The sequence below is a fragment of the Strix aluco genome, chromosome 14, assembly GCF_031877795.1.
Source record: "Strix aluco isolate bStrAlu1 chromosome 14, bStrAlu1.hap1, whole genome shotgun sequence".
Taxonomy (NCBI): Eukaryota; Metazoa; Chordata; class Aves; order Strigiformes; family Strigidae; genus Strix; species Strix aluco.
Window position 1 is genome coordinate 19,969,155 of NC_133944.1, and position 26,843 is coordinate 19,995,997.

At 38.6% G+C, this 26,843-nt stretch overlaps 1 protein-coding gene across 5 annotated transcripts in view; it reads right to left on the reverse strand.

Annotated features, from left to right (window-relative positions):
- Window positions 1–1,410: 1,410 nt before the first annotated feature.
- Window positions 1,411–26,843, reverse strand: part of SLC12A4 (solute carrier family 12 member 4) — a 50,834-nt gene continuing 25,401 nt past the window's right edge. For 4 of the 5 annotated variants that reach the window (XM_074839795.1, XM_074839796.1, XM_074839797.1 and 1 more), the window contains 21 exons: window positions 23,111–23,257; window positions 22,470–22,524; window positions 22,045–22,175; window positions 21,355–21,596; window positions 19,224–19,438; window positions 18,086–18,250; window positions 17,904–18,002; window positions 15,725–15,782; window positions 14,094–14,268; window positions 13,536–13,654; window positions 12,945–13,043; window positions 12,493–12,612; window positions 11,661–11,765; window positions 10,483–10,651; window positions 9,196–9,391; window positions 8,353–8,522; window positions 8,044–8,175; window positions 7,837–7,944; window positions 6,516–6,700; window positions 3,699–3,832; window positions 1,411–2,582 (listed from right to left, as the gene is read on the reverse strand). In XM_074839795.1, coding sequence (XP_074695896.1) covers window positions 2,491–2,582; window positions 3,699–3,832; window positions 6,516–6,700; window positions 7,837–7,944; window positions 8,044–8,175; window positions 8,353–8,522; window positions 9,196–9,391; window positions 10,483–10,651; window positions 11,661–11,765; window positions 12,493–12,612; window positions 12,945–13,043; window positions 13,536–13,654; window positions 14,094–14,268; window positions 15,725–15,782; window positions 17,904–18,002; window positions 18,086–18,250; window positions 19,224–19,438; window positions 21,355–21,596; window positions 22,045–22,175; window positions 22,470–22,524; window positions 23,111–23,257 — 2,916 coding nt within the window. In that variant the 3' untranslated portion in view covers window positions 1,411–2,490. The remainder of the gene's footprint in view (window positions 2,583–3,698; window positions 3,833–6,515; window positions 6,701–7,836; window positions 7,945–8,043; window positions 8,176–8,352; window positions 8,523–9,195; window positions 9,392–10,482; window positions 10,652–11,660; window positions 11,766–12,492; window positions 12,613–12,944; window positions 13,044–13,535; window positions 13,655–14,093; window positions 14,269–15,724; window positions 15,783–17,903; window positions 18,003–18,085; window positions 18,251–19,223; window positions 19,439–21,354; window positions 21,597–22,044; window positions 22,176–22,469; window positions 22,525–23,110; window positions 23,258–26,843) is intronic. The other variant, XR_012625121.1, reaches the window with a different exon arrangement.

The following is a 26,843-nucleotide window of genomic DNA, read 5'->3' on the forward strand; positions in this document are numbered from 1 at the left end:
CTGATGTTTTTCTTCCACGACCTTTTCCATGCTACTTGGTTTTCACCAGCACACACCCCTAGACTCTGCCCTTTGGGGTAGGCCACTTACTCTGAACCTTCTGTTCATAGAGAAGTCTTACATAATGGGAGCTTATACAATCCTTGGGGTCCACACAATGCTGAATTAGGGTTTTTTTAAATTCACATCGCATAGAATCACCTCTGAAAATATGTGGAAGGATATTCACTTGGTTTGTTTGATGTTAAAAACATAATAAAGCCACAAACAGGTTACTTGGGTCAGGTAACAGATGGCACTGAGATGCTTTTGTGGAGTTAGGTCATCCAAAAGCATAAAATTTCATAAGCAGTAAATTTATGTATTTCTTAGCATGTTTATATTAGAGGTTTACATTTGGTAAAATAAAATTAATATCTCAGTTAGAACTACAAAAGTCTGAGGAATAAAAAAGTTTTCAGAAACTTTATTACTCCTGTAAAAGAATGCCTGCAAATAGCTGTTAACTGTCATGATTGCTGTACACTTGCATACCACTACTCTGTCCTCTGAAGATGTAAAAAATCTATTTACAAATAAGCAAGTTTTGTTCTTTCCCTTGGTTTTAAAATGTGAAAATGAATTTTGGTTTTCAAAACCAAAGCGAAGACTGTTGGTTAAAAAAAATAAAATAAAAATCCAGTAGAGAGCGCACCCTGGAGTTGTTTCCTGGCTGTTGTCTTGCAGGAATCTTGCACACACTAATACCGTCCTGCTCCCATCAGGTATGTCCTGTTTCGCAGAGAGAACAGACTTAGGCTTTAGCTATAAAGATCTTATAAAAAACCATTTACTATGTCATTCAAGATAAAAGCCTGAATAGTTTTTCAGATTTCTGTCTCACAAATTGGTCATTGCCGTTATCAGTGAAACAACCAGGAGTACTATCACAACAGGGTTGACAGAACTAGTATGCTAACTAGCAAAGGCACATGGGTCAGAGGAATGTGTCAGTCCCCACCTTTCTTCCCACACCACTACTGCATCCCACGGAGGTTCGCCCACACATGTCCTGTGTATGGGAGTTCCACTTTCCCAGCCAGCTGGCAATCTTGAGGGGTATCGACTTGCATTTCATAGTCGACAGGTGCGGCGTTCCTCCTGGCTATTACACATGGTAGTAACTCCAGAGCCGGGAGCCTTGACTCACTTCCACACGCCACCAGGCAGCTTTAAAGACTCAGCTGGCACCTCTCCCATGCAGCACTTGTGCCAGCACCAACACATCCCCACCGCCTTCCCCTCACACCTTCCCCTCACGCGGCGGTTCCACTGGTGCTGACGCGCTGAAGTCAGATCACAGCAGTGGCGCACAGGGAAGGACAGAGAGGGTCTTCCTAGGGAATTCACCATAGCACACAGAACAGAGAATAGGTTCAAAGTGTATGCAACATTTTATTGAAAAAATACGAATGTTCTGTACATAAAGTACAACTTAATGGGCTTGATAAAATCTCCAGAGACTTATTGGTTAATATAGGTCTTCTTTTCTTCTCTTTCCTCTAAGGGCATAAAGCATACAATGAAGCAGCAGGTCCCCTGTACTTGTGCAAGTGCAATCCCATCGCTGTGCGTGCAGCATAGCACCTGGCTCTACACACGGGACTCCAACATGCTCAATGTACTTTGATGGATGGTCTGCAAGAAATTTAAAGCATGGAAAAACTGCACAGGACTGGTCCTTCAATCCACTGATGAGTCAAAATTTATTGTGAGATCTTTGTTATCCTAAACAGTCTGCATCAGCGTATCCAATATTTCTGACAAATAAATACAAAAATAAATAGGGATCTGGCCTCACAGAACCTCAAGTCTCAGAAGCAACACAATTTGTAGCAAGCTACATACATAATTTCAACTATATCAACATAATTTATTTAAATCTCTATCAATAAATGTATTAAAAGTATAAATTCTTATCCAATACTGAGAGTTTAGTTCTGGAAATAAACCCAGAAAAACAAAGCTTTTTTTCAGTCCTCTCTTACAATTTAGTGTGCTCTTAGAAAATGCTTTATAGCTGAACTTCAGCAGAAACTAGCTGCTATATAATGTAATTCTATCCCTCAAACCTAATATAAAAAGCTTTTAAAATCTTTTTACAGTAACTGGCTTTCATGTCCTAACTTTACATACAGTTACTAAAAATACTGCACATTGCAGTGCTGACTAAAAATAGGTTTAGTGTTAAAACTACATGCACAAATGCTGGAGTACCAAAGCAGAAACTGAATAATGTGGCAACTTCACAATTAACTTATGTTGCTAATTGGATGGTGTAACAATACTGCAATCTCAAAAGATATGTATGTTGCAAATGGAAAGACAACGAATAGGACTGGATGAGGAGAAAGTTAGGCAAAACACCTTTTTTTCTTCTCCATTTAAAACTGGAATGTCCGTTATCGCCAAGAAGGTAAATGTAGACCAGCGTTAGAAGCTTGTACTAAATCAGGAGTAAATTGTGATGACTTCTCGGCCGCCTCCTCTAACAAGTAATACTCTCTCCAGACCCTCAGTCAGGACTTCAAGAAACTCCATGTCTGTTTCAGTAAAGTCAAGGACAAAAGAAATACCAAAACCCAAACACACAGTGATCAGCCCCTGTATTGGGTTTCTGTAGCAAGGTTTTGGTAGCAGGGAGGCTGCAGGGGCATCGTCTCTGAGATAAGACCAGGGGCTGCCCCCGTGTCAGCCAGCTCCAAAATGAACCCGCCACTGCCCAAACCTCAGCACATCAGTGATGCTGGTGGCACCAGGCTAGAGTCACGCTCCCTCCCAGCTGCTCTTCATGAATATTGACTGGTTTTCAGCCACTGTGGCTCAGCCTCTCCAGGGAAGGGTGGAGAAATAAGCATCCTCACCCATAACCTCAAGTTTAAAATCTCTCCTGAGCTGTCACAGCTGTGGTTGAAACCCCCTTATGCCAAGAGGAATGTTTTTATCCTTCCTTTGGCCAGCACACTGTTGTGAAACAGCCGTTACTACTACTACATAGATTTAGGAGAAAATAATCATTTGGTCTGAGATTTGTGACTTTTTTTTTGGCACAGACCAGTGAAAGGCTTGCTAATTTAATGCTACAAACCAAGGCTGAAGAGCAGCTGTGGACAAAGAACTGCTGTATCAACAGGCTCACCAGATCACAACCCTCAGCTCTGGCCTTGCTTAGGGGCATGGTGCAAGTATCCCTTTAAGTGCCTAACACTGTGGGTTTGAACTTTAATCTTAGCAGAGCATTGCACTTGGAGCCAAGCTCCCAGATTCTGAGGTGTGAGCTATGCCCAAGCTACGCACTCTCCTTCAGGACTCGAGTTCACTCATTGCTCTGCCCAGAGCGCTGGCTGCTGTCAATGCCTTCTTAAACATCTGCTACATCCACTATTGAGAACTAAATTAAATAAATCTAATTAAATTTAATAAATAAATAAAATCAAGTAAGAATTTAGACATGACTGAATTCAAACCTACAAGGCTTCCAGAGCAACCAGTGGCAACTTTTACTTTAAACAATTACTACATAACAGCCACAAGCCAGTACCCTCCACTCAGTGGACACTTTGTCACATATTACAGCTTGACAGTATTTGTAACAAAATGAATTCAAGAGCACAGATTAAAGATTTTCTATGTAGACCAGGCCTTGCCTGAAAGGATACAGTTTTCATCACCATCGGTATTCTTTGGAGGACCGGGCATATTGAGGAGAACAAGTCTGGCATCATGGGATCTATTTACAATAACTTCATTTAGCTTCACTGCTGTGTGCATTCTTCGGACATTGGACTGGTTCCTGTAGAAGAAGCACATTCAGACTTACTGTTAGAAACATGCCTCTGAAAACTGAATTATTAGGAAGGCTCTTAAAAGCACACCTTATATCTCCTAAATACCCTGTGAAATGTCAACTCAGCACACAGTAATTTTTTTCAAACTTAATGATGAAGATACAAAAGAGATTTCACAGAGTTCTTCAGGCACAGCTAAATCCATCGGTTTCAAGATCCCTGCAGTCAAGTCTCCAGTTTACAAAGTTATATTGCTCTTCAAGAAGCATATTTTTATAAAGATCATTTAGTCTTGCATAAGAAGTTAAAACACATTTGCACAAGGGCACATGCTTTTTGACTGTGGACACTTGTGAGTACAGAGCCTTCCCTTCGGACAGCCTCTCCAGATCCCCTCCCTCCCACAGCAGCCCAGACCATGCACCTCTCTGCACTCAGTACCAGAAAACTTTCTCAGAGACCTGTTGGAACCAAGTAGGAGACTGGTACCATTGCGCTCAGCCCACACTTGCCACGAGTGCGCTTGTCTTTTTGTGTTGAACAGCAGTTGACATCTCCAGAGAAAGCTTGGTTTGCTACAGATCCATAGGCTGGAAGGCAGCCTCCAAACGGCTGAATGTATGCCTGCTTAGGGGCTTTTCTGGTGGACAGTAAGGATTTTAACCTCTCCTTCAGCTGGGCACTAATCAACCTCTCTGCCCGGCTATTTACAAGAAACACTTATGACCCAAGTATCTTTAAAATCTCAATCATGCTTTCAAATTTGAGCAGCCACTTGGTTCAAAAGTTATGGGAGAGAAGGGAATACATGCAGCATGATCTCATAAGCCTCTGCTCCTTAAGAATCTAGGCTGAGAGGTAACAGGATTAATTATTAAGACTACATTATCACAAAATAACACCAATTCATGCAGGAACAGAACTGGAAAGTATCCTTTGGGGATTTTGAGCCAGGGAATGTTTCCTTCCTACAGAAAATCAACCATTATTTTGGTAATGTAAAAGGAAAAAGAATACAGAAATAGACTTATCAAAGGGAGAAGATATTTGCAGCTCTGAGGATTTTCCACTTTTTTTTCTTCATTTTAATATATTAAAAACAAGTATTAGTAGAAACGTATCAAATATGAATCTATAGTTTTGTTAATTCAGTTTTACATGTTATGAATGAAAGTCTTTAGTAACCTTGCTGCTCTTGGAAATATTTAGGTTCACAAAGAAATATTTTATATAGATATAAAATAGAAGATGTCATAGTAAGAATAATGTATAGTATACTAACAGCACAATCTACCCACTGTGAGTCACCTCTCTGTTATTTCATGTTCTTATTTGATTTAGAGCAAGGACATCCTCTGTCTTCACCATGTCAGCTTCAGAAGGCCAGGGACAACACAGAGGCCAGATTATATTTACAGGAAGTAAGGAAGAAGCCAGCACCAGAAACAATATACTGTTATTAACTACATATAGTTTTGGAAAAGAAATTGAAAACTAAGGTTTGGTATTCTCTAAAGTCACATTTAAAATCGGCATCTCCCCAGTGATTTGAAGGTGTAGGCTGTAAGAAAGGGTTTGTTTGGTGCCCAGAAACTGCCAGAAATTACATCAGAGCAGTGTTGTGGAACAAGAGCTTGTCTAAATGAGTAATGTTTCCCACTTTGTGTGTCATACTCTGCTTAAGAAAATAGGTTCAGACCTGTAATTGTTTTCTATCCTGACTTAGTTCTTGTCAGGACAACTCTTGTAGTTTGTTATGTGCTATTTATAAAGATACTTAGCTTAAGTGGCTAATCCTGCTCCCTTTAAAAACATTGCTAAGACTGCTCAACTCTAACTCCTTTTCTTTTCTTCCATAATTATATGTAGTTTTCCTGCTTGTAGATGAGAAAATTGAGTCTTCCCTCTCAACCATCTTAATGTACTTCTAAGTTAAATAACAAACTTACAAGTTTTCCCACTCTCTGAAAGCATGGAAGAGGAAAAAGTACAGGTAGTTAACACCAAATTCAGCAGAATTTCTACAGTATGATTCAGCCTAAAACAGATTTGAATTCTCAGTGATTTATCAGGAAGAAAAATCTGGAACTTTGCCAGGTATGCAAAACTGACTGAGTGAACTCTTCGTGTAAGATGTAGTACACCAAAGAGGTCACAGGAGATTCACACATTTTTATACAAAGCCAAAAGAGAGCTTTACTTCTAGCCTATTCAAGGGATACACACATGCTAATACTAAGGCTGTTGTTATATGTCAGTGCTCCTTCAACAACAAGTCTGTCTTAGAGGGATTTATCACACGCATATTCTATTCACAGTCATTCATCACCATCTCCACAGCTTCTTCCTTGCTGTGTTAAACATCCACACTACACATTAGATAGTGAAATTATCAGTCTGGTTTTCAATTGTGTGTTTTGTTGAGGTATTTGGGAGACAGAGGGAACGTTATAATAGAATTTAACAGCTTCAGTTTAGAATTTGACTGTATCAAGTAAAATATTGAGGGATGTGTGCCACATTTAACTGGTTAGAGATTTCTCAGGAGGCTAACTGCTGTCTTTCAGTAGTCAGGTCTCAACGTTTATTGTGCAAGTCTAAACCAAGGATTAGGAGACAAAAGATAATAAAAGCACAGCACATCTAGAGTTTCAGGAGGTGCAAGCTGTTGATTTAGACAAGACTCACGGCTTAATGCTGATGAGATCTCTAAAGCTTCCCACAGCACTGCCTCGGTTCCGCTTCTCAGCGTCGCATTTCTCTTTTGTCCAGGTCATCTGGATGTTCTCAGGAACTGGGTCCCCCTCATCTTCTTCATCTGAGTAGAGGCTCTCCAGACGTGCTATTGAATGTCTGTCCTTTACCAGCTGAGCCTAGAGGGCACATGAATGAAAGGTGAACTCAGGGACTTTATTTTACGTTCTCAGGTTCTGTTTAAGCAGTGAAGGACCTTTTGTTCCATTGTATCCTTTATCTTGTACAGCCAACCTAGCCTTTAGGACAGCTCTGATACCAGGCATCTACCCTAGTCAATAATATTACATACCAAACTGTCTTTAAACAGTTTTCATAGAATCAGAGAATGGGTTGGGTTGGAAGGAACCTCAAAAATCATCTAGTTCCAACCCCCCTGCTATGGGCAGGCACATGTTCCACTACACCAGGTTGCTCAAAGCCCCGTCCAACCTGGCCTTGAACACTGCCAGGGAGGGGGCAGCCACAGCTTCTCTGGGCACCCTGTGCTAGTGTCTCACCACCCTCACAGGAAAGAATTTGTTCCTTACATCTAATCTAAACCCACCCTCTTTCAGTTTAAAGCCATTATCCCTTGTGCCATCACTACATGCCATTATAAAAAGTCCCTCTCCAGCTTTCTTGTAAGCCTCCATGTTTTGATTGGTGTAAGCCGTGCAGGATTTGGACTAACAGAGGCCTGGATCTACACAAGAAAAAAAAGACAGTCTAGGCTCACATCATGACATGGTCTGAAACAATGGACAAGGCTGACTCAAAATTGACAACAAAAGAAGTTGGACAAACACATGCAGAAAAATTACATCATCTGCACCTTGCATAGCTATGTGTCCTAACAGTCCAAACTGGAATTAAATCTACAGTAGGAAAACAGGATATACTATAAAATGAAACAAACCCCAGACAATCCATATAAAGCAAAACCAAGGTCAAGAATGGGTTGAGACTTACATCCTCAAGTCATCGAGTATCACTTACATCACCAAGGGAAACACACAAATCATTTCTACAGCGTACATACTGCCATTGTTTTTCCCCAAAATAAGTAATTTCTAGCATGGTTTTGCAAGCACAGTCAGGCTATTCGATGACTACATGCAATTTTGGAAAACAAAAAAGCTACACTAACAGTATTTCCTTACAGCTTTAAAACACGGGAGTTAAATTTAAGCAGCAGCTATATAAAACACTACTAGGAAGGTACTTTGTGTCATCCACCTCAGCAAACCACAATAATCAACCACAAATTACATACCTCCCTTTCCCTCTCTGTTTTTGTCAGTCTCATTTGCCTTAGCATCTGAGATCTCTGCTCCATCATAAGAGTTCTCTCGTAAGTATATGCTGAGATATCACTATTGTGCTGCAGAAATAAGAAAAAAAAATATTGTGCTTGTAATCAAGTCATAACTATATACCACCATTTACACCATAAAGTGAAAAACGGGCTCAAATCCCTTACCATTTCTACCACTTCTACCTCTGCCTCTATTCGGAGTTGATAGAGGAAAGTAGCCAAGTCCTTCTTCATCTGGATGCTGTTATCATCCATCTGAGCTACAGTAAAAATTCTCATTTTGCATTTTCTCCAAACCTGGTGAGGGAACGTAAACTCGGTATTTGAACCAATAATATATTGCTCTACAAAAGAGAAACTCATCAATATATCCACTCTCATTTATCAATTCAGGTTCTGATACCAGATATTGTTCCTTTAAGCTAATGCACACAGAAGAGATGGGTGACAAACATTCTTTGGCTAGCTCCTTACTTTGTGCTGTTTGAGAAGAAAAGGAAGCAACATCAACATGCCTCCATCATGCACAATCCACCACACATCAATGTTGCCTTCATTGTAACGCTCATGGTTGCTGGGGTAGAAAGACACATTTTTGGGAACCAGCAGAGCCAGATGGGCTGCAGTTGTGCAGCGAACAGTACCTGCCAAAAAGGAGAAGAAACTTCCAATTCTGAAAGAGTGACGTATCGTTAAAAAAGAAGTCACTCACTGAGCAAATGTCAGCAAACCATAAAAGTCATCACTTACATTAAAAAAAGTGTATAGCAAGGCTTGTACAGACAGGTCGGACCACATAACAAAGGTAGGATAAAGCAGACTTACAGGAACACAAGCCTGAAATCATGTTTGAAATAAAAGCAGCAATCTTCAAAGCTAAGTATGAGGATAAAGCATCTGCTCTGCTCTAATTTGACTGTAGGGGAAGGACAGGAATATAGGCAAGGAAAGTGTTAGCGAAGAGACATGAATAGGTTAGGACCTCTGAAAGACAGAGATTATCTAGGAAACAAATTATAGTTTGCCATAAAAACAGTATCTCAAGTCTGTAATTTTTTAAGCATTCATTAGAAAGATTAATTTTAGCTGCTAGATTAATATTTGAAAATCTTTCATAGGTCTTTTACCTACAAGTAATATTTCAAACATAGAGCAGTTTTGCGAGAAATTATCCACTTCGCAATCAATACAAGACAAAACAGACTAAAAATCAAAACCAATTTCACAAGGATTCTGTTAAAATCCCCTGTGTTTACCACGTGTGTAATAAACATCTCTGTTCACAATGTTTGATCACACAGAACCTTTAAAGCTCACCTATAAAGGTCTTCCATGACCTTGGATCTTCACTTTGTCTCCAGCCATACGGCCATCCCAAAACCACAGTATTATGTTTCATGCCACCCAGTCCACAGGACTGGATCAAGTGGGCAATTCCTTCTCGAACCTTATTGGCTACAACCACTTGACAAAATCCTTTCACCTTCTCAATGTCCATCATATTCTTAATAGTCTGCAAGACAGACAAGGAAAAATCTCACAGCCAAAGGGATCTTTAAATATTTCTCTATCATGTGATTACAGCGTAAACTCCTGATTCACATGTCCACAGGTAAAACACATTTCAAGGCAAAGTTCTGCTCATCCACTTTCCTTAATAGAACAGAACAGAAAACACCCACTAACTGTGAATGCTACTTGTTTAAAATACACATAGTTCCCTTCCAGACATAATGATTTCTAACAGACCAAGATAAGCGTTTTTTGATTTGTGCTATAATCTCTTATTCATAGTGGTAGTTAGTGATATCTCACTTTATGTTTTCTAATCCTAAAACACTCACCTTTTTAAACCTAAGGTTAACTAACTTCATTTGGATTTCCAGTTTCATATTTCTATGTAACATGCTGTGTTATTATGTTCAATTTACAAATATAAGCTCCAAACCCATCACACCTATCAAGAATATCATACCCTTTATTTGTTTAAAAACTAAACAAACTTGGTCAACACATAGGCCTATGAATTAGTTTTTCCCTTTATAACAGTTTTCCTGTATAAAAAGCCTCTGAGGACGAAAACAGTGATGTGTTGGCTAATACTATACAGATGTAAACAGAGCTATGATGTCATGTTTACAGAGTAAAGATGATGAAATGATTTATTAACAAATTTTCAGGACCATCCTTCAATGCTTTCTGTAATGAATTTATCACCACACTTGAAGAGACAGCACATTTGCTAAGTTTTAAAAACTGAGTTACTGAAATGTTTCTTGGTATGTTCAGAAAACTAAATAGTCCTCTTCCCTCCATTAATCAGTATACATAAACTTCCATAGTAATTATTTCTTATAAATTAAGACAGTTTTATGCAGTAAGGCTGTTTACACAAGTTGCAAGCATTGATCTTATACTTGCAAAGCCACAACTGACAGCTGAAACATGTTTGCAAGCCCTTTACTGAACAGCTGTAGTAGTACTACTCAACTATACTTTATGGAAGCTTTATTGATACGCTTCTTCCCATGTATTATTATGAAAATTTTAAGTTATCCGCCCACTCACCCCTTTTTACTTTAGCAATTTGTTTAAAACACTGACCTGTTCAGCAGCCTGGGCTTCTCCGTAAGTTTCCAAGAAATTTCCTTGGATCACTGATCCTATGATAGTCAAACCTTTACCAGCTTTCAGCTGGGATGCAAATGTTAACAATCTAGGGTATTTTACATGCAAATCTTCATCAAGTTTCAGAAGCACCAGCAACTGAGGCCTGGAGAAAATAAAAAAGGGAATGTATTTTTTACTAATGCTTTAACAAAAACACTTTAAAAAACTGCCTCTCCTTACTTTAGTTGTGCTCGAATATTAACTCTGAAACAGTACATTCTTTCTGTATCTCACACATTAGAGGGCTTTTAATTAATATTTTATTTCTCTTGATTCAAAGCAGATTTGAGGCATTGAGGGAATTCTACTGCTGCATTGTTTTGATAGTCATAAAACCTATTCATGTACTTAGGTTAAGAGGCTTGCATTAGTGTTGTATTTACGTGGTTGATTCTCAAGGCACTTTTAAGTACTATCAGAGCAGACACTGTGCTCATACTGCAAGGCTGTCCTCCCAGATCTATCTGTATACTTGTGCCAAACAGTTGGGAAACAGGAATATTTTCATCTAAACACAGATCCCACCTGCTTTCTGTCCCTTAAGGTATTGCTACACATCAATTCAGTTATTTTTGCTCTTAAGCTATGGTTGAGCAAATATAAAAAGATTTATAACTCTCTTCTTTGGTAGATTCCTGCTCCTGTAGTTCAGAGCTTAAGAGTTGTGCGATGCATAGCTGAGAGGAGGGTTCTTGCCCACTTCATCTGTCTTCAACACACAAAGCCAGAGGGAGAAATGTTCCAGTTTTTAACCCTAGAATGATAGCAGTGACTTCTTTGTGCCCCACTGCAAATTACCATGGGCCCCTGGACCTCTGTACTCAGCAACCTCCACAGTTTCCCCAAGTTCCACTTCTGAATTCACCAATTCAGAGTCCAGTTAAAGATCCAAAGGACACAAGAAGTTCTGCCCATACAGGGCCCACACAGGATGGCTTGGGCAGTGACAGGACAGCTTACTGCGGACTCAACAACTTTTTTTTTTTCCTAAATATTCTGGGCATTTAAATACATTCGCGCAGACCAAAAGCATTGTGTTAAGATTCCAGTTTAATTCCTTAAGTTTAAGTAGATAATCATGACAGTGCATTTTATTAGTCTCAAATGAGTACCTCCAGTTCTTCGTGTGTGGAGGGCCCTCCTCCAGCCTGAGTAAGGCATATCTTGCTGCGCTGAGTGAAAGACCTCGGATGCCATCACCCCATTCCTTCTCCGCACTGTGAAGAACACACAATTTAGCCAACATATGGTTTCATGAGCACTTAATTGCACACTTAGAGTCATGCTGTAGAGAAATCATTACCTTACAATGAGTTTAATAATATGATAAACATACGTGTGATGCACGCTGTGTATCATTTGTACATGTATGTATGTGATACCACACATCACACGAGAGAACTACAAATGTTTCAGTCAAATGTATACCATGACACCACCATTCTGTGTTTATCAGCACTCCCAAGTATAAACAAACATCAGATATTTCAATACCTGATTTGTTAAAACTAAGTTATACAGCCATACTACAGTCTGACTCCATCAGATATTAACCATCTCAGGCAACCTAACCTGCAAATTCAGTTTTTCAAGGACTGTTCTAGACAGACCTTTGCACCAGATAAACTGGAATAAGATGGCTGCCTTCACCTGTTCTGGGCCTGAAGTAATTACGTGTGATAGCAGAAGGATAGATCCCAAGCAGGGTTTCTGCTTCCTGTGACTCTCAAGTTTCACCAAACACCTTTAGAGGCTTAACAACAATGCACTCAGGGGCTTTTTTTAGCACTGACAAAGTAAAACAATGAAAAAAATTAATCAGTAAGGGAAGCCCTCTAAGTCGTATCTCTGAACAGTTCATTTTCCAAGTGTGAAGGCCAGAGATAATTCACAAAAAATAGACCCAATCCCCTTCCTACCCTTTTCTATCCAGTTATTACTTACCCTTGGTATTCAATGTACTTGTAAATCATGCCTGCAATAAGCATAGCCACCAAAGCGTAATACCAAGATGAAATGAACATCAGTGCCAGGCAAATACTCATGCCTAAAAACGAGAGGGCCCTAAAACGAAAAGCAAAGATACTAGTGAGTAGTGGGGTAGAAAAGCTTAAAAAAAACCCCTCAATTATTATCTTGCTCTTTTTAATTTAAATTGCCTATTCTGAACTGGTAGTGAAAGTAAAGCTTCCAAGGAATCTCCCCAGACCCCAACAGTTTTAACATCCTGTTGTTGAAATGAAACTCTCAAGCCATTAAATATCTGGGTCTGGTCCACTATGAATATTACATCTATGTGCTCTTGTCTAGAACTGATATCCAGAAAAATAAAACATGGCCAAAACCCACACTGCAGATTACAAACTAGGCGTTGAGCGTGCCAGCCTTCTGCTTACCAGTGATAGTATTTAAATCGAGGCCGCCAGTTTGGAGTTCTAAGAAGTGTTTGTACTGCACATGCTAGATTAACAAAGAGGTAACACATCAAGAAAAACCTGCAGAAGCAAAAAAGCACAAAATTTTTTAGTACACACACACCTATAGATTCTGGCACATATTATAATCACATGAATGATTTACAGTCAAAATACAGCTGCCCTGTCACATGTGACTATCCCTCTGATTTTTATTAGCCTGAACTATCAGTATAAACTAGAACAGTTTTTTTAATCGGATCAAGTTAGATCTATCCACAACATCAACACTTTGTTCTGTGATAAAAATAATATCTTCCCAAAGGAAGTAACAATCCAGCAAGACTGAAAACATATTTATTCACAGAATACTCCAGAGCAGAAACAAACAGATTTATGTGCAGAGCCTGAAGTCAGAGAATTCATACAAATAATCCAAGTGGAACTGAGGCTCCAGTAATTTGCTTTACTGGTTTAAGATAGGGTTCTGGAAGACAATCAAATTAGCCAAACTCAAGAGAGCATTGCTCTTTCCCTCCTTCTCCCTTAAACAGCAACCACCCTGTTTCTTACATCGAAAGAATTGGAGCCACCATGTCAAGCGAAGCAATAAGGATTCCCAGCTCAGCAATTAATGCTGTTAACAGAAGAGCCCATGTTGGTTCACCATTTGCTTTTCCATGACCAAAAACCTGAAGAAACAGACACATTAAGCATATCTTCCAAGTATTTCATAAGATTATAATGAGGGGGAAAAAAAAACCAAAACCAAATGAAAATATTTTAAAAAACAATAGTAATTTTCCTACACACTATTTTCTCTAGAGCAAGGAGTCAAATTATTCTAATGGCTTTCTGTGCTTCACTTAGATGTCAGACTTCCTCATAAAATGAATGACCATATATGTCTATTCAAACTCCTTTAAAAACATTCCTAGTTTTTAACAAAAGAAAACAAAGCATTAGAATAAAAGATATTGACCTTCACTTCAACACTGGGCAAACTAGGGAAAATAAATCCAATTTCCAAGAGCAAAAAGTCAAATAGCTGCTTAATTACTATGTACAGAATGCCTTTTTTTGGAGGGTGTTTTTTGGGTTTTGGTGGGGGTTTTTTTAGCATGTACGAACCCAGAGGAAAGGAATGATGTTGTCCTTTGCTATGGCCTGCAGCAGCCGGGGGGCTCCAGTAAGGCTCTGTAAACCTGCTCCACAGGTAGAGAAGAAGGATCCTATCACAATGACCCACGGCGAGGGCCAGGAAAGGGTGCCCACAACTAAGTTCTTGTTCACTGCATCGCCGTACCTGCAGAGAGGAACAGTGAGACATTCATATTCAAAGAAGTATTCCGACACTCACACTTGGTCTACTCAGTCTGTTTTAAGATGTCATTTAAATACTATACGTTTTCTTGAGTAGGAAATACAGGAAGTAATAAACAATCTCAGTTATTTTTAATACACAGATAGGAAGTGTCTGCAACCTGATTTCAACAATTTGAAAACTTTCTTTTGATTATATATTATAAAACTCTTATGTTATTATCACAACATTATTTTCTACTTTCACCTAGAAAGATGCAGTCCTTAACAAAAAAAAAAAAGGTTAATGTTTAAAACACCCAACACAATTCAATATCAGACATCCCTACAGAAGACTTTGGGGTTTTTTTTGGTTGCTTGGTTGGTTTGGTGGCTTGTTTGTTTTTTCCCCCCCCCCCCCAGACAATTATATTCACAAGCAATTCACTGCTTCTCCACTGGAAAGAGTCCATCAATGTGAGGGAAGTTTTCAGAAAAAGCACCTGTAGACTCTAGTACTGGGAACACTGTTATTGGGTTTACAGACAGAAATGTTTGATAACTAATAATTCAACGGTGGAGATAACCAAATACCAAACTTTGTCCAGTTACAGACATCTGATATGGTTTCTATGCAAGAAAATAATCACAAATGCTACAAGGAAATACTTCTTCCTATGAATACCACTAGGAGCAATACAACATATACAGATATAGACATGTGCTATCTGCCTGACTTTCAAGAATTTTTCTTTGGCACAGGTCAGGGAATGTACATTATACTGGTCATTGACTTAGGGGACCATGGTCAGCAAGCGTAAGAAAGATTATTTGCTAACATACTGTAGGCTGAAATAATTCCAGCTATTTGGCATACAGTGTGGAAGTCACCAGTACTTTTATAAAATATCAGTAGTAGTACCTCAGATAGCAACGAAGCTAGAAAGCAGTTTGCAAAGAGTAATTTTGCCAAACTCAGTAATTAACAAAAAGAGGACAACAAATGAGAAAAAAAAAAAAAAAAGGCTCATCTGGAGAAGGAAAAAAAAAAGAAAAAGAACAAATTTTTGTTGTTTTCTATCTTGCTTCTCTAGGGAAAAGAAAGAAAAGGTATAAATCTATAGTTTATTATAGTTTACTGTTAGGGATCTGATCTTTGAACAAGTACCCCTGGAAACTGAAAAGGGTACATCAACACAAGACAAAATAGGTTGGGGTGGGGTGGAGGAATTAAGACATGGGATAGAAAATCTGAGGGAGCCATGCCAGAAAATATCAAATCGAATTACAAGAAGATTCCCAAAATAGTGTTTACAATTTACATACAAGTAGGTTTTAAAAGGCACCCAAGAGTAAAAGCCAAAAAAAAAAAAAAAAAGGGGGGGGGGGGGCAGGGGTGGTGAGACACACATTCCCTGCAAAAAAAGAAGAAAGGAGAGCATTAAAGCTGTAAAACTTACTTATCTCTCAGGACCACACCTTCTATGCAGGCTCCAAATAATAATACACAACTGAAGTCTGGAGTACAGAGTGTGCTAAGGAAATAGGATTTATTTAGATGTGGCAGACAAAAACAAGCACAGAAAGTATTGTGGGAAGTTCAATACTTTCAAAGTGCCTCTGTCCTATGGCACTGACAGTGCAGGATCTCCATAAGTATGTGGTAAAGCTGGTGAGTAAATTAATGTCTCACTACTCATATATACCTGCTAATGTTAAAGTGATAAAGTTATTATTCTAAGTTTTTAACTTAGTTAAGTTTTAACTTTTTGAAATGTTACAATAAAGGAGATAACTTCAAAGGAAATAATTTTATATGTAAACATCAATTTAATCTGCTGGTATAGAGCAGAAATGATACTAAAGTATTGTTCTTTCCTCTCTCCTTCTCTTGTGTCTGAAGATATTTTGAAGATATAGCAAACCATTACCTTGCATTTTCTCATTTTTTTGACAGCATTCACACCACTAATAAGTCTTTGAATATTGGGTTTGTTATTAAACTGTATTATTTCTGCATTGGGGAGTACAAAATACTTCAGGTTTTTTGGATCTGACACTCTTTATCTTGTGATTTAAGTTTACATGACTGGTTAAATCCTAAACTCTACCCTCTACCACTGAAATGCAATTGTAAAATACAAAGACTAATAAAAGGGGAAAGATTGATCACTCCTAAAAATTATGCTGTAAGCCTTCCACTGGGTGGCGTATCAATATCTACATATAAAGTTACCCACCACAAAAGTAAGTTTTGAGCTGCAAATATTTTAACACTAGAGCCGGGGTTACATCTGTGACCTGTTTCAATATTTATTACGTTCATAGGAAATGCAGATTTCTTGATACAGGGTCAGGTCCCAGAGTAACATCTGGAAAAGGCCGTGCTCCTAAGAAGCTGCGACAAGTGAGCTGGGATCCTGATTTACAGCTTCGCAAGTTTTGGGAAAAAACAGGTTCAAACCAGCAGAATTTCCAGAAGAGTCACCATCTCAGCCAGCTGCCCTCTGGGTGGGATTTATTCAGAAAGCTCTTACAAAGAAGTTTTGAAGTCCTTGCTCATTAATTGCCTTTTGCATTTTCTTTTTTTTAATCTCCTATGTTGATAAACTGTAGTTTAGGACACCAACAGTTAGATGAAGCTGGAAGACCGTGGCTTCATCTCTTCTCTAGCAGGAGAGAAGAGATTAAGACAGTCTTTGTTAAGCAAAGCCCCTGTAGCCCTAAGCCCCGAAGAGTTTAACCACATACAAAACCCAGCAACTTCGACTGGGACAAAGGCTGTTCCTCTGAACACACACTCAGCACCTATGAATCTGGTACAAGGAACATCTTCATATTCTGCAAATCAAGTGCTCCAGGCTCAGTGGAAACAGGCAGGAAACAGCGAGTCATTCACAGCTACGTGGAGCTTGCTACTGAGCATGGTGTTTGTAACACTTCCACACATGCCAGCTGGGGATGTGTCTAAGAATCACAGAATAGCATTAAATCAGATGAATTTGTTAGAAATCAAGGGGGAAAAAAAATAATACAGTCCTGATGTAAGATGATCGTGTTTCTTTCACTGACTTCAGAATAAATACACAAATTCATTGGTACCAGTGAGCAGTTGACTCTACACATATACCTTCCCCCCTGCCCCAAAACCACACTTGGGGAATATATAGTCTAATTTCTAATTCCAGTTTATCTTGCCCTAAAATGTTCAAAAAGGCCTATACTCCTTAGTGTCACTCAAAATAAAAGGCCTTTCTTTTTTTCTTTTAAGGAGTTGAAATTTATGATCTCTCCCATTTAAAGCCTTCCCTCATCTTAATGGTCCACTGCATCCTAAAAAAAGATATACCTGTAGTCCACCAACCTTAAAAGCTATAGACCACTGTGTAGCAAAGAAAAGGAATGGAAATGCAAAAGAACAAAACAAAAACAACACACCACAAAAAGGGGGATGGAAAACAACAGGATAATAATTCTAATGCCTTCAACTCAAGGACTGTTTGTTGGGTTTTTTTTTTTCACTGACCAATCATACTCACACTGATAATTTAGTCACCTGAAAGCAGTTCCACAAATCAGATACACAGACATTGATCTAAGTCACAACATGCCAGGACTCTTCTAATTTTAAAAGGATACAGACTAGTGATGTCGTGACAATCGCAAGAATTGTTCCAACAGGAATGGATTTCTGTGCATCTTTGAGGTCACCTGATCTGTTTGAACCAGCCATGATACCTGAAAATACATTTTGGACATAAGATCATGAGAGAGAAGAAAATTCAGAGACCCAAGATGCCCTCTCATTCCAGTATTCTCACCGGTCACTGAAGGGAAGAAGATGCCAACCAGCACCATGAATGAAGTGGCTATATCCGAAAGCACGTATAGATGGAGGTTGTTCTTCTGGCCTGCTACATCAACAGATGGGTGATGTGCTTTCTCCAGTATCTCTCCTTTCTCCATATAATTGCTCCATAAGTTGTCTTCAGTGTTATTATCACACCACAGAAAAGAAAAGCATGTTTCAGTTCAAACCTGTTCTCATTATAATGGGTCTACAACTGAAGATTACAAATGCAATTCATGCAATTCAGCAATCAACACAAATTAAGACGTATACAAGTTACATGAAAAAATGTATAATGCATGCTTTCAAGAGAATCTAACAAAAACAGTAAATATGTATGAATAGCCTACAGAAGTCTAATCAGTTTTTATCCTTTAATATTACTAAACATAACATTCTTTTAATTTCATACCTATTTTAACCCCAAGAAATACAGTGAATATTTTTAATGAACCATACCCATACGTAGTAGCTCAGAGAATCCAAAGCAGCACTATTGACCAGCTTTCTAGATATAAATGGATTTATTCTTTAGACTGTGGAAGAATTACACGGTTGGCAGTTGAAATTTCACTAATAAATGCTGAGTCCATTCTAGAAACTAGACTACTCGTTTCTGTGAAAATGAGAACCTTAGGCACTCAGCACCTGCACAAAGCAACTGTTCTCTGGAGTTCATTTCAATAACGAACACTTTTCAATGATATTATATTCAGGAGTGGGCAAAGGAGGAGGTACGCTGTTTTTATCCAAGTACTCTTATCTTTCAGGATGTGATCTTAACCTGTCTAAAATGGAGAGTCATAGCTACACATAGTTCAGAAAATTTTAACAACTTACTCATGTTATTACAACTCATAATTACAGCTGACTTTCTGCTGAAATTATGAGATGTACAAGGCAAATTTATTCAATCTTACCGCAAACAAGTACTGTATCAGGACAGAAGTGCCAAAGATTGTAAGACTTGGTTTTCTTTATTGAAGGTAATTTTCTCCATTGTAATTACATTTCTTCAGTCCCTCTTTCCTAACCAGCAAGGAACAGTTCAACCCATTTCAACTGCCCAGCATGCCTCCTCTTTGAGGGAATAAAGTATTCTATCATACCTTTTAAAATGCCACTAGCAGCTCCTGGAATTCCTGCTATCTCAGAGACATTGTTCATTAGGAAATATTCATCACAGTTCTCAGTGGTTAAGTTTGTACTGTGACAGAAGAGCTCCCAAAGCTTCGAAGCCACAGTAATGTTATCCTTAACTATGGTTTTGGCACAAACATCAAACTGATCTCTTGACAAAGTCCTGTTGCCCAACATGCAAATCCTGGAAGGGAAGCATGAAAACCAGTGTTATTATATGGTACAGGAAAATGAAATCCACCCTTCCCCATAATTCTTCTTTCATATCATGGGACTTTCAAGTGGCTCTAGTCTGCTACCTCATTTCTCAGCTTCAAAAAGATGGTGGCAGCATGACAAAGACTGTGTATCTGTTTCCTTTAAGGGTCAGAAGTATAAAGCTACTTTTCCAACAATTTTGGGAGAGGTATAAAAAGCTACATCAGTGTGATTTATTAAATTTGGTACATATACTTTAAACAATGAAAGGGAAAGATTAAGCCACTTTTTTTTCTTTAGTTAAACAGAACTACTGGAGTGGAAGAGATCTGAAGAATACTTAGCATTCAACTTACTATATATTTAGAATATCTAAATATATTTAGAATTGCATTATCCCAGTTTCTGTATAGCAGCACTCAAATGACCCCCCGATATTTTAGCTTCAGAATTAGGAACATACATTTCTATCATAATAAGCAAAAGTTGTTTTTGTCAGAAAATACTACGGATAATTGCTAAAATCCTCCAGTGCCTGTTGTGTTTCACCTAACCAAAAACAGTTTATTCCAGCACTTATTTTTTATCCACTTCTCCAAAGACAGTTCCACAAGACACGGTGATACAATGTAACAGCTTGCTGCCACTAAAAGTTCATTTAGCTTCTCTTCCCAGTGCCAGAAAACACTCACCAAAAAAAAAAAATAATCATTTCTTCCATTTTAATAAGTTTAATAGTTTCACAGGTCTTATCAGTCACTAAAGACAGGAAAATGGAAGAGATAGGGACATTTTTGTAGGGTTCGCAGGCCTGTGAACTGTAACTTCAGAGAAGCCTTACCCTCCAGAATTAAAAATAAATACAGTATCTAGTTACTTCAGCAAAAGAAAAAGGAGTACAGCCCAAGGAAGAAAGATAGAACAGTCAAGAACAATCCAAGAGATAATGAGGGGGAGGTAGAAACATTGTTTTATTTTTACTGCTGTAAACCTGCCACTGTTGTAAAATATTATAATCATTTATATCTAAAGGGAGCACTTGAGGGTTGCAAGTACTTAGTTATGGTCACAACATTTTAAGATGTGAATAATTATGCAGACTCAACTCCTCTATTTCCATTCCATTCATCTCTTGTCAGCAGTATCAGGAAATACTGTTTGCATTTCTGGTAAAACACATGTGTCCACATTATTGCTGCTCCAGCTCCCAGTTTAAGAAACTGTATTACATGTTTAACTGCCAACACACCAAGGAACATGCGTTGTGTTCAGAGCAGGGCTACTCATATGGCAGACTAATCTGTTCTCAGTCCAAGGGGAAGTTTTGCTGGAGCCTCAGCATGGCCCTGCCATCACACCTCCCACATTCCTAAGAGATGCCCTATTTCTCAGCAAGCTGCTGCATCACACCACCACAGTTTCCAACCACGAAGGCACCACATCATGTCTGGCTGGTCTGGGGAAAATGGACCTGCCAAACTGCTCCCTACGAACTGCTATAAACAACCCAGCAAAATTCTTACTAAAATTTTAACTCAGCAGCTGTAGGCCAAGATACTGGATTGTCTTTGCAGGAAGCAGAGAAATGTCAGTCTCCATCAATCTATATACTCACCACGAGATTTAATTGTCCCGAAACAGTTAAAGAACATGATAATGTGTTCATTTTAGCCTAAGACACTTCTATTCCATGAGCTCTGCATGTGGAAGACTATCACTGTCACTATATACAGATCAAAAAAAAAAAAAAGCCAAAACCCAAAAAAAACCCCAAAAATGGAAGTAATTCACTTAAAAGTTAGCTTTGACAATGTGTTATGCACAAGTTTTAAGTAACTTCCATTGAACCCCACCTTCTAGACCTGTAGGCAAAGCTATACCCCATCCAGAATTATTACTCACGGAAATTCAGGTGGATCAAAGATGGACTTGATAGCTCCAGCATAAATGGACAGTATAGATATTACTACGCAGGCCAAGAAGAGGGAAGCAAATTTGTTAACATATTTCACACCTACAAAGACCACCACTGCCATTAGGATGAGGAATACAGTGCCATACACCCTCATGTTGTTTAGCATAGCACTGGATGCATCATGGGCACCGGATGGATGAAAAATTGCTGCTTGTGGCACAATATATGTCTGAAACAAGAAGAAAGCAAGCTGAAGGAACACGGGAACAGAACTCTGTCTATATTACTGTAGTGATCTTGTTCCTATACTAGAAATGTAAATCACTTCCCAATTCGCCACATGCTCTTCACCAGGAATCTTCAATTTATAGGAAAAGTCCAGGAATAAACGGCCCATTTTATTTCAGTAGTACAACTGAGCCAACTTTATCAATGATGAGCACATGTCTTTGATTAAGGCATACTTCCATCTATATTTTCAGGAGAGCTTCCAGTCTGGATACCCACAGAGTGTGCAACTTCTGAAGAGAAGCACTATCAGTACAGAATTGGACACTGAGAAACTGGAGACCTTCTGGTGTCTCCCTATGAATGTGTACGTGAATATGGGACACGAATACTGCGATATTTCTATACGCTCTTTATCTTAAAAGCAGGACTATTCCAGTGCTACTCACCAATAAAATCTCAATGGCACCAAGGATATACATTGCTCCTGCAAACGTTGTTCCCAAATAAAAGCATAACCCTACAGCTCCACCAAACTCTGGGCCTAATGACCTGGATATCATGAAATAGGAGCCACCAGCTACGAAACAAGAAAATGAGAGTAAAATTCACACCAAAAATACAACAGAATTATACACTGCATATCTGTGTTTTGGGGGATTGGATTGAAGTATCTTTTTGTAAGCACAGGGGTAACTAAAAACCAAATTAATCTTCAGCCTAACTGATATTAAGAAGAAATACTAGATATTAATTCAGTCTTTGTATCCTGGCTTAAGCAAATTTCTCTAGAATAAAACGACATTAACAGCTTATAACAACTCTTTTTTCTGTTTTTAAAAACACAAATGAGAAGTTTGCTAATGACGCTTACCTGGAACAACACCATTTGTGGCAATAGCACTCATTGATATGGTTGTGAGCATAGTCTGGGGAAAACAAGGAAAAGGAAGCAATTGTGTCAACATTTTTTAAAACATAATTTATTTCTTGATAGAGCAAAGCTGTCACTGCACATATGATACAATATTTCTATTTATTCTGCCTTGACAGGTCATTATCTGAAAGAAAACAAGGGTAGCAGGAATTTAATCATCAAGCTGTTGAGACTTTTGCTTGAGAGATGACCACTGCTTTATCAGGTCAAATAAAGGGCGTCTGCAGACAAAGCAAGATAAGACACCAGAGGTGTCCCTCCATCTGCGGAGCTGAAATTCCAACAAAGGCTAGTCCGGCAAAGCAGGCAGCCATGACCTGGGACAGGCAAAGAAAACAGCTGTTTGCTGAACAAACACCATTTTTAAGACTGTTATCTACATTAGATACTGTTTGACCGTTTAGAAATACTAGGGGGAAAAAACTAAAAAAGAGAAATCACGTGACTACAAACAAAACAGAAGGGTCTAGCATAAATCTGGCTTTTCTGTACATACTCATCTATAATGGAGCCTCTCCAAGTTTCTCAATAGTTTCACAGAAGTTATGTCACATGTGTTATTTTACCTATATACTTACACAACAGCAGCAAAGTAATACAATCAGGAAGGACTGAAGAACTCCAGCCATTCCTACCATCCAAGTCAGCCGAAGGAAGAGAATAACCCCAAAGATATTCTGCATGCATGGTAAATACACCCCCATCAGGGTGCCCATGCTGGGTGACTGAAAAAAAAAAGTTGATTGACATTCATTAACTGGAATTATTCAAAGCACAGATAACCAAAACCCCCTATAACCTCAGTTTTTCAAATGGTAGTTATCTGGGAAAGATAAGGTAGACACAAATATTGTGCCGAAGTTCCACAAAACATGAAACAAACTCCAAAACCATGAATTTCTGAACAAAATTCTGATCCTACCACATCTTCACATTTCAAGTAATTATAGTCAGCATTTAACACCAATTACTAACAATAGTACAAACATGTATTTATTTTATTGTAGAACTAGAGAGTTTCTAGTACGAGACCTGTTCAGTGCTACAGACCCCAAGTAACATAGATTCTACCTCACTCCCCAGGGTTTACAAATTAGTTTCATGGAAGACATACTTTTGTGATGTTACAACTAGAAAAGAATTGGAATCAATCTGGAGACATGCAGAATATATTTTCTTCCATTTTATACATTCCATGTAGAACTAATTGTTCTCACTTATGTTTAATACTAGCATCAGACTCTGAATTACTTTTGACAGTGACTGAGAAAACACAAGTTAGCTACGTGACTTCACAGGACTGCACATGACTGGCATTCAACACAGTATCTTGTAGAATTCTCCTTTGCCCAAATAGTTCTTGTCAGAGGACAGTCAGATCCAAAATAATGACATCAAAATGTCACTGATAAAGGGTTTTATTTCAAGGAATACAAAAGCTTTCCCTGCATTGGCACACCTGGCACTAGCAGCATTTCAGAGTCCCAAATCTCTGTGGTTTCCTGCCAAGATACTTCACTGTTTCTGCTTTGTGAGGTTTTATTTTGCATTTAAGATTACACAGAATGTTGAAACACAGGGCGAATAGAGAGTGTAACTTCTCAAAGGTTCATCCCTTTTCATAATTCTTCCTATAAATAAACCTGAATTCCAAAACATATTACAGGTAGACAGCATTTAAAGAAACCCATGAACAATCATCTAAATGAGAAGGATATTAAAAGGAAGTGACAACACTTGTTCAAATTTGACTCCACATAGCATTAACTAAATGCAAAAATACACAGGTCACATGCACCCATATAGACCAATTAGTCATGAATCAAAACCCATAGTTCCTAAGACAAGCATGTAACTCTTAAAGTGATAAAATGCCTGTCAAAAACTTTGTTCTTGCCCTGTCTTCACTATGGAAAAATTTAGTTACCTAAGGTAAGTCAAAGGTATATTTTATTACACAAAGCAAAATCCTAGAAAAATCAAATGGTTATAGGTTCACTAGGTCAAAATAAGCAACCTAGGAATTTAGTGCTTCAACTTGGAATTACATATTACAAATCAAAATTTCCTCATCTGCATTAGGAATCTGCCCTGCCAGAGATGAAAGAAAACTGTGCCTAAGAACATGATCTGAACAGTTCTTTGTTACAAATGCCAGGAATTGCTGACAGAATATTTTAAAGTCAGCTTTGAATTCCTTGTGTGACTAAGGCTAGATCAGATCAACCAGACTTTCCCCATACACGCTTGAACTCGGGTGAACCTCCTGAAGTAAAGTGAGCAGCAGAACAGCGTGCTGATGGTTTCCAACAGACTTACCCTATGAGACCACCCAGCATGGGGCCAGAGAGCAGTAGTTACTCAGCTGTTCCAATGCCACAGTACAAAAAAAATCCTTAAACCATCACCTAACATTTGTACAAAAATTATCATCCTGACCAGCTTTGTCATGATTATGTACGAGTACAAAAGGAATTGTTGTCTTCTGATACTAACAAGAATGACTTGTACATAAGTATCCTGAGCAGGCTAAGGTAAGGATTTTTAAATGAGTTGTCCCAATGCTACAGTGGAAGAGGATCATCTCAGGGTATTCTTTATAGTGTACCTGTTTCCTCAAGAAGGGGAGGTTTAGATACTTTTGATTTACACTGTGTCTTCAACTGCATAAACATTAACTGAGAAAGGACTAAATACTGTTGCCAGGCACTGGGCAGATTTTGCCCTGGCTTCCTATTATCACGTTAATGTACTCTCTGCCCCTCTTAAAGAGACATTCCACATAAATTTATCATCTACCTGACCATTCATCCGTCAGTCACTCCCTCACAGTATCTCTGAACACAGCCGCCAGCATCAAGTGAATTTATCAGATGTGTGGGTATCTCGGTGGTAAAGGAGTTTCTAAGAGTTTGTCAAAACTGGCATCAGGGAAAAGGAAAGAAGCTCAACCTATTGCTCCTACACAGGAGAAGCAAGTGGAGCATAGTTATTCTATATTCTATATGACAGTTTTCCAAGCACTATCAAAGCAGGTGAGTTTTCAGCCTGCCCTTCACACATCTCCCAACACCTGCTTCCTTTGCATAAGAATTCACCTTAGCTCAGCTCACTCCTATCTTCTTCCCTCAGCAGCCCCTGCAGCTCTGCATCTTCTCCCTCTCCCTCCTAAGTGGCCTCTGATGCATATCAAGTTACAAGCTAACTTCAGCCACAGAGGAAGAGAAATTGTGCATTAGTTGTATAGTTATTAGACTACTGCAGAGCAGAGCAGCCTAGGAAATGCACAAGTGCCTGCCCGCAGACAAAACCCAACCCACAGTATTACTAAGTGTACCTCAGGCATAACAGTTTACTCTGGATTTTCTTACCCTGTGGAATGAAAAATACTGGTATGAAAGAATCATCCACAAATAATACCTGAACCAGCTTGTTCACAGCAATATTTAACACCAGTAATCTGCAGTGACTTGACTGTTTTTTATAGCATCTTATAATCAGTAAGTGATCCTAAACCAGTGCTGAAGTCTCAACAGAATGCAATCTGAAATAAGAAGGGTATTATGTTCAGTCTCAACAGCTATCAAATGAAAAAAATTAAACACTCCATGCATCATAAAGGAAATAAAACACAAAGACATTTTGAAGAACGCTGGTTTACATCAACAAGGAAGGGACAGAAAAATCTCGAAAACGGTCTCAATTTCAGTGATGCAGACCACGTTTCTGTTCACTCTAATCAGCTGCAGACACATAATTGATACAAATATTGATTTAAGTCTGAAGGACACTATTTCCATTGTGTCAGCGTGATGGGTTATCAAAGCCCTTGGCTGCAGGGCTCAGGGACATTGATCACTAATGACAGCTCCCACAGTTGCTCTGTAGCATGAGGACAGCAGCACAGAAATGAACTGCCTTATTAAAGATACATGAACTAAAATAGTCAATCTAATTTTTTTCATCATGAGAAGGGGATATTTTTACAGCACTGCCTGTAAGTGCTTTAATAGAAGACTGTATTTCGAAAAGATAAAAAGCAACCCAATTTCTACCCTATTACATGGAGTAGTGTCAATTTTATCTGATGAGTACCTAACACAGAATGGGAATGCTGAAACAGGGTAATATGTTTGTATTAAGCTGTTTTGCTCTGAAATTGTCCTGATCTTCATTTGCATCTTCCACAAACTCTGCAGCAATTATTCCAAGAAATTAGAAGGGGGATAGTCAGGTAATGTATTTTCCAGAGCCTGTGGAAATGCTCAGGTCTCTTTTGCTCTTCAACACTGTAGAAAGCAGGTGCTGAAA